Source organism: Plasmodium gonderi (genome assembly GCF_002157705.1).
Source record: "Plasmodium gonderi DNA, contig: Pgo-contig_33, whole genome shotgun sequence".
NCBI classification, from domain to species: Eukaryota; Apicomplexa; class Aconoidasida; order Haemosporida; family Plasmodiidae; genus Plasmodium; species Plasmodium gonderi.
This window is the reverse complement of record NW_021628969.1, coordinates 55,572-64,732: the sequence shown is the minus strand read 5'-3', so window position 1 is coordinate 64,732 and position 9,161 is coordinate 55,572. Positions and strand designations below refer to the sequence as shown.

Genomic DNA, 9,161 nt, shown 5'->3' with positions numbered 1-9,161 from the left:
AATATGTAACACTGTGTACGCAAAAAAAAAAAGTGTAAATGTAATTGATCATACACTTTGTGAAATATATTAATTGTGTACTAATATATTTATTATTAAAACAATATTGTTAAGATAAAGCTTATTAATATAATATAAATTATTTTACTTCATTTTAACATCTTAAATATATGATTTAATTTTTGTTATCAGTATGTAATAATCATTTATTTAACTCCTACAAAAAATATTATTATTTATGTATCTTATCCAATATTAGTAATATAATGAAATATAATTTATAAATTATTATTCTTGAATTCTAGTAAATTATTTACTAGAAACCATACATTATTATGTATACTAATGTATCTATTTATAAAACATGTGTTCAATGATTGTATGCTTTATGTAAAAAATAGAATATGTTTAATAAATTATATTCATATATGTAGACAAATACATTCATTTTTGCCAATAAATATGTAGTACTTATGGACTTATTGAATATTCATGTAAAAATATTTTTATTTAATAATATTATTTAACCCATTATTACAACATATTTTCTAGAAAACTATATGCTTATTTTTCATCTTATTATTTTTATCTTAATACATAAACGAATTAGAATTTATCTAGCTCTAATATATAATTACTTATACATTAAACCTATTAATGAACATAATGTCTATATAGTTTTTTTGCACTATGACAATTTATCTATTATTAAATGCACTGAAATATTCTCAATGTTTTCATAATAAACGATGACTAACTTAGCTTTGAAATTTAGACAGCTAGAAAATCAAGTATGTTTGTTTTTATATATGTTATAAAAAATATCTTTATTCGTAATAACGCATATTAATCTTTAATGAAATACTTTATAGAGTGTTAATTCCTATTTATTAATGTAAGTTTTATATTTTTTTTCTTTAATTTAGTATCCCTTTTTAAGCAAGGTTTGGGATGTGCATGATAATTTCGATGAACCAGTGGATGTATCTACAACAAACATATTGTATCATAGGTTTTGTAACCCAATTGAAAGTTTTGTGAGAAAGGACAAAAAGAAGCACTTTGAAGTGTGTGTAAAACTTGTAAGAAATTTGAAGTTATTTTGCAATAATCCAGGAGAATGCAAATTTAATCTTAAAGATTGTAACAATTTAAACAACTGGTTATTTATTTCCATAGTAAAATATAAACTTAATCCGTACATTTTTAATAGTATTTTCCATTTGATTAAAAGAATATCTCCTAATCTAACATATCTGAATGAGTGTCCATATTATTTCTACGGTAAAAATTATTTAAAACCCCTTTCCATTGTAATGCTAAATATATTTGAGTCTAACATAGATCTTATTAGGGCTACACTGATAGGTCCTAAAGATAAAATTTACTGCAGTTGTCAAGATTTTGTCTATAAATTGGTAAAAGCTTATAGGAATATTAATAGTAAATATTGCCCTGCAGGCAGTATTAATCTTAGAGGTAATAAAGAAAAAACATGTTCATTTTTAAGAAATTTTGAGATAGCATATGATACATATCTTATAAAGGATGAATTAATACAACAGAAAAAAATACAACTACCATCATTAAATCCTGAAGAGGATATGGCATCATTCCTTTGCACGCCGGATGTTGATATTCAGCAATCACTAGATACAAATAAAGAGCAAATTCTACCTGAAGAACCTGTAGACTTAATTCAATCAGAATTCGATGAAGAAATAATATTACTACCGGACTCAGAATCATTATTTACAAGTGTATCTATAAAAAGTATTCTACCGACAGCTATTGTTACTACTGCTTCAGTTTTTTCCTTTTTATTTTTAATATATAAGGTAAATATAATAACCCTTGAAAATTATGAACAATAGCGAAAGCTATTTTCACTTTATGTTCTACCAGCAAATAAATTAATAAATATATAAATTTGTTTATATCTTTATTATTAGTTCAATCCAATTAGTAACATGTTTCATTCTAGAAAAAGAGTAAAAAAAATGACAAATATATATGAAGCAAATAATATAAAAGCATTATTAAACCACAAACATAATACAGTGGATATGAACTCATATAATCAGAGATATGACATAGCATATAGAAATATATGAACGTAAAATTACTAACGTAATATTCAAAAAGTGTATTGGTATAATAATTATTATGAAATATATTAAATATGTATTAAAATGTAATTCATATAAGAAAATTAAACTACCAATAATGTGCATCCATTAAAAATATAAAATAACACCATTATTGGAAGCAATCATAAACAATAATTTTGTATAAAATGGGTTCATAAATATATTATTTTTATGTAGAATTTATTAAAGCAAATTATAAATAAAACATTGGTCTAAAATAATAAAATTATAATAAATGGAATGTTAAGTAATAAAAATATAATATAAATTTTTATTATTTAAAATTTATATTAAAAAATGCTAAGTAGTGTATATAATTTACATAAATTTTTATAATCGAAAAAATATAATATATATTAGATATGTTAATGAAAATTTAAAATTAAAACATATTGATATTGTTGTTTTCATACGATAGAATTAACTACTATTAAGTACTCCAGGAAATAATACTCTGATATGAATAATAGACAATAAAATATGTACATATGTATATATATTATTCAATAGTTGGTAGATTATGAAATGGCAGATATTTTAACAAACAATAATGTATAATACTATTTATTAAAAAAATATTTTAAATTTCCTATACAATTGCGCCAAGTAATACATAATAATACTCTCTTAAATTTCACATAAAATAACTATATATAAAAAAAATATAACAAAGAAAAAACTTATTGTAGATAATTACATTTATAATTTTATTTTATAACATCATTTTAAAAGTAATATGTCTGAAGTATCCATCAGATTACCCCGTCGTCTTAGTTGCATGGGATCAAAAATTTATTTGTGAGTAATGTATACGTTGTAAAGATGAAATAATAAAAATACATATAATAATACATTTTTTATAAAAAATATATTCAGTTATAATTTTATCTAAGGTTTCGCTACTATAAATGACATAAAATTTATATTTTTCTTTCGGTATATCCCGTATGTAGTATTTTTTTTTTTTATAAATTCAATAAAAAAGGATAAAATAAAATATTATTTAAATAATATAATGAGGAAATTTTTTTTATATTAAATACTTATTGAATATTGTGTAAAATATTAAATAGAGAATATATATAAATAATACATAATTTGGTGAAATTAATAATTAAGGAATTTTTAATAAAAAGATTTCCATATCAATATAAAAATATTCTGGGAGTAAATTTACAAAATATTAGCTAAATATAACATATGTATGTGAAATGTTAGAAGTAGTGTTATTTTTTTTTTTACACATTAGATGTGATTCCTTTACGTAATTAAGTAAATTTATAACAATTATATGAATAGAAATAAAATAAAATTATATTATAAAAAAAAAGAAATATATTAATAAGTAATCCATTAGTGTAAAAGTAAATAATCCAATTTAATTCTTTTATTTATATTATATAGTATGTTCTGAAATAATATAATTGTGTGTTTATATTGATAAAATAATTCAAGATAAAAAATTATGGAATAATAATAACAAAATAGTAATAAATATCACATAATAAAAGCCCATATGTAACAATTATACATACATGAATTTTTTTTTTTTTCCCCTAGATGAACATACATTACACATTATATTTAGAGCTTATGTAATATTATTTTCATATGATAAATATTTATTTATAAATTAAAATATTAATTTATAATACATAATACACAAATAAAAATTAATACATAATACTATGTTATACAATCATATTTTATAGTACATATTAATAATTAGTGAAAATTCAGACATTGTAATATAAAAGTGTTTTATTACTTTTTACGTAATAAAAAAATAAAACCACTCAAGAATAAATCATGTAATTATTAAAACATATATCAATGTATTAAAAGAAAAAATGAAAACATCACTTATTTGCAAGTATATCTTATATATTCCATTACTTTATATTTATTCTAATCAACTTATCACTCTTTACGATGAGGTGTAATATACAATTCATTATTTTAATATTCAAATTTTGTGAACTTCACTGAAATTTGTTCTATACTTTGTAATACATATGTACATATGTAGTGTTACTTTAATTTAGGAAGTTATGCATTATTATATGAAAAATATAACCTCTCATTTTTTATATAATCTCTTGACACCAAAACAAAGCTATTACGGAACATATAAACAATACTGCAGAAATGTCATAGGTAGTACTATAGAAAGCCTAGTATTGTAAAGATTTTTTCAGAGCACCGTATTAATTGGAAACATAATTATCAAAAGAATGTGGTGTTAATAAATACGAAGATTGCATTCTTATTTATATTATCATACACTTCAAAATAAATACAATTTATGCTTATAAAATATACTATATAATTACTACTTCATTAAAAAGAATTGAGCATTCTAGAAATGTCTTTTTAAACCCCCCCTCCCCCCATGTGATAATGACAATATCTGCCCTGTAAATCCATCTCTATCAAGGTTGATGGTACTAAATGTGAATATCTAAATGGATTATATGATTACTATTTTGATATTTATAATATTTCAAGTACTTCTATATGGTAGAACTATTATAATATGTCCAAATTTTATCATTCATATGACCCAAAGAAAATAAACAGTACATGAATATTTCGAGACATAGTATGACAATAAAAAAGGCAATGTGATATGCTCAGAAATATATAAAAAATGAAAAGAGCATTCTGTATAAAATATCCTAAAAAGGTATAATTACTATGAAAAATTAGAATAAATTAAAGTTCTATAAAAAAAAAGAGAAGCACAATATAAAAATTCAATATATTTTCAAAATATTCATTTGAAAAACGTATGTCTAACAACCAAACTCAAAATATATTACGCCCTTTAAAGAAAATTAATATTCCATTCTAAAATTATATGGAAATAGACAAAAAAATAAAATTATGTATAACTTAAATATGAAGGATCTGAAACGGTAAATGTTATAGGGAATTTGCCACATGTAGCAGTTTTCTTTTCTGTACATTTTGGGATTTCAAATAAAGTAAAAATTAATTTAATTCATGCACCTGTGTAAAATAATGTACATATAAGCTAATATTTTGTAACTATATGTGATAAAAGTATACTTTGAATGTACATTATATTGTGCACAATATACCAGTTTACAACAACAGAGAGAATTATACACAATAACCTCGGAGAAAAAAAAAAATAAATAGAGTTAGTCTAAACTATGCGTACATTAAACTATCTGATTATGCATCAGAGACATATGATTCACATTATGAGTTTAAGAAATAAAATTTATAGAGTATCATATTGAGTAAATTAATTTGATTCAAAAAAGTAAAAAGACTATTATGTTAAAATGGATAATATATAAATATAAGACTGTTATAACAATTACAGGGATGCATATTAATAAAAAGTAAAATATAATAATAATACATATAAATGTATACAATGAAGATATTTATGTAAAAAATATATATTTTTTAAGTAGAATAAATTAATATTTTTAATAAAACTTTTATATAATGTAGTCTTCATATTTATTTGTGTTTAATTTTTTCATTACACTTTATATAATGAAACTTTTTCCCTATAACTATATACATTATTTATTTACATAACCATGAAATTTGCAAGTAAGCAAATTTTCAAAACATTATTCTATAATACATGACCATGAAAAAAATATAGTATAAATTTATAAATTATACAGCTTCCTTATTTATGTTTTATAATTTTAATTGTATCTTTTTATTGTATTCTTTAAAAATTTTATATGTATATATAACATTTTAACTTATGAATTATATTTACACGAGACATATAATGGTATATTCCTTTTTCACAATGTTATATACAGTATACCAATGTATAATATTTTTTATGTACTTTGCATATTTCTCTTAAAGTATTAGCTATATTTTATCTAATTCGAGTAACATAGAATATGCTTATGTAAGTTATCAATTTTTTTTGTGTTGTGCAAAGCTTGTATGTGAATTAACAATTTCTTTATTCATTAAGTGTTTTTCCTATATTCATTAAATAATTATATATGTTATCCATTCCTTGTATTAATAGTTTATCATTTAAATAATAACAATTACATCAGAATTATGCGAGTAACGATTTAAAATAAGTGTAATATAAGTCAACATATGTGTTAAAAAAAGTATAGGTTATTTGTGCTAGCAAAGTATCAATTTCCATTATATATTTATAGAAACATATTATGTAAATATATTCCTGTAGAAAATTCTTATCAGTGATATGATATTTAAATATATATATTAATGGTAATTATATATATATTATTGCAAAATACTTGACTTATATATTTTATAAAGGATGAATCAAAGTTTAATGCTTCTAAAAAATATTACAAAAATATATTCACACTATGAACTAATTAAGAAAAAAAATTGTTTTTTATGTTTGTAAAGGTCTATATATAAAAATTAAATATTATCCAAAATAATGTCATTAGAATAAAATGAATTACAGCATTACTGAATAGATATATATATGTACCAATAATTTCACTATATATATAGAAAGAACAAGAAATTTTTTAGTAGACATAAAATTATAACCTTATTTCACATAACTCATAATGAAAAATACATTTGCACTTGTGCATATATTAATATCATTGAATTTATTTATATATTTATAATTAATTATATATAGATTGAAAATTTTAGAAAATATGATTTTTTCAATAAATGTTTATTTTTCAAAAAATTACAGGTTTCAAATTGAAAAAAATTACACAAATGTGAAACAATTTATATATCGTATTTCAGATAATATTAATTATACTTTTAAAATTTTATAGTACATGAATTATCATTTCAAAAAAAAAAAAAATGATAAAGAAAGTACTACGTGAAATTTACAATAAAATATTGTGGCGTGATATATTACATATTTATTTATTTAAATTCTGTATGGTGTTTTGCATATTAATCAATATTTTAAGAAAAAAAAAATAATTACAATAAGTAAAATATATTTCTTATTTTATCCTCTCATAGACAAACTAAATTTTTCAAATATATTTAAATTTTTATTCGTGTATGTATAGTAGGAAATAGAGTATTTGCGAGCTCAAATTTCCTTATTTATCATAATATGAAAGTGTAATTTTAATTTATATAATGAAAAAAAAAAATATATAAAATATATAATAAAATGATTTTTCGTAAAATCTAATTCAGCAATAAAATATATAAATACTTTTTATGCTTAAATTAATATTTTAAGTTTATTAGATGAAATGTATTTTAAAATTTATATTATCTGACAAAACTAATCGTAAAATATATATATATTATGAATTGTGTAAGCAATGTAAGCAATTTATAATTTTACTTTTGTTATTAAATTCAAACATATATGGTAATATTATATCCTAAATATACTTTTAATGGGCATAAAACATGAAATTAAATATAACAAATATAAATAAATTGTATTAATATATAAATACATAAATGTGTACAAATTATGATAAATTATATCTCATGATATACATATGCTAAGTTGAAAATAATAATAAAATAATTCCTATATATTCTTCAATAAATTTAAGTTTAATATATATTAAATTTTCATTATAATAAATACACTTAATTATATTAGAATATAAAAAAATAAATTTTAGAGCATAAAAAATAATAGGAAAATTTTTAAATTCATGTAGGAATATTGAATTTAAATATGATGCCTAAAATTCATATATGTGCATATTAAAGCTAATTCCATTTATATGTAATTTATAGGTTTGAATAGGAATATATAAATAAATGTGATAGGGTGAAAATTTCCATGACTGTTAATTGACTTTATATACAATTAGTAATTGTCCTATTTGTTGCCTTTATATTATATAATTTTTTATTGTATTTTTTTCTCAATGATTTCATATGTTTAGCATTATTATATAAATTCATTTGCGTCGAAATATTTTATGTTCTTCCTAATTATGTGCAGATATTTAACATTTATTCCACGTGCATGTGTAATGCAATAGTTTAATATATAGGTAGGCCATAATAAAAATATGTATTCCAAAAATTATGAAAAAAAATTTTAAATATTATAAGAATTAATTAATATTTTACAAGTATAATGTTTACTCATATTACGTAAACAAGTAAAAATATTTAATATAAAAAAATTTAATCTTTTATATATAAACACAAAAACATAAAAATATGTCAAAATATCGAGCACCTGAAATTGATAAAGACCATGTATGCTTATTCATATTATTATTAATAAAAATCATATTAATGCATCTTAAAAGAGCGTTATTTAATCTCACTAAAAAATTATATATTTTCACATAAATAACTTATTTTTTAATTTTTTTATAAATTGTGATACACATTTTTAGCTTGATCTTGATGAGATATTTCCCACATATGCTTATTATTATAATTTTTTTCAAAGCAATTATAATAGTAACTATAGGAGTCCATTTATTGGTTTAAACAATAAATTATATAACCTATACCATGACTTCAGTAGATATCATAACAAAAATGGTGCATGTTGCTGTAGAATTAGTCACTTAGATGTTATAGATCTAGGTCGTTATTTATATTATTTAAAAGAAAAATTTCGTAGTGCTCCTGTAAATCAAGTACATGGTTGTACTTATTTCATATACAAGCTAATACAAGCTTTAAGAAATTTTGGATGTGATAAAAATTTACTTCATTCTACTTACCAAAAAATAGCAGAATATTTAGGAAAAAAAATTTTCCCCCCAAATTACCTCTATCCTGATGTATGTAATCATCTTTTTAACGTTTATGATAGTGTTATTAAGCAGCACATTGATGAAACAAACGATATTATTCATATATTTGGTTATATGGATATATTATATCAAAACATTTTACAAATACATTCACGTTATTGGAATTATTACTATAGAAAAATCTTTTATGACGCATATAAAAGCATTTTAAAATTAAATTATAGTTGGGGAAATCATGGTATATCATTAGTAATGGAAGAATTTAAAAAATCTTATGAGAGAT

At 20.4% G+C, this 9,161-nt stretch overlaps 1 protein-coding gene across 1 annotated transcript; it reads left to right on the top strand.

The window, feature by feature from the left end:
* Positions 1-749: 749 nt before the first annotated feature.
* On the top strand, positions 750-2,114 carry PGO_000375 (variable surface protein; the record flags this gene model as incomplete). Its single annotated transcript, XM_028690761.1, has 3 exons — positions 750-791; positions 927-1,838; positions 1,953-2,114. The coding sequence occupies 3 exons, from the start codon at positions 750-752 to the stop codon at positions 2,112-2,114; spliced, it is 1,116 nt and encodes a 371-aa protein (XP_028546562.1).
* Between the last annotated feature and the right edge of the window lie 7,047 nt (positions 2,115-9,161).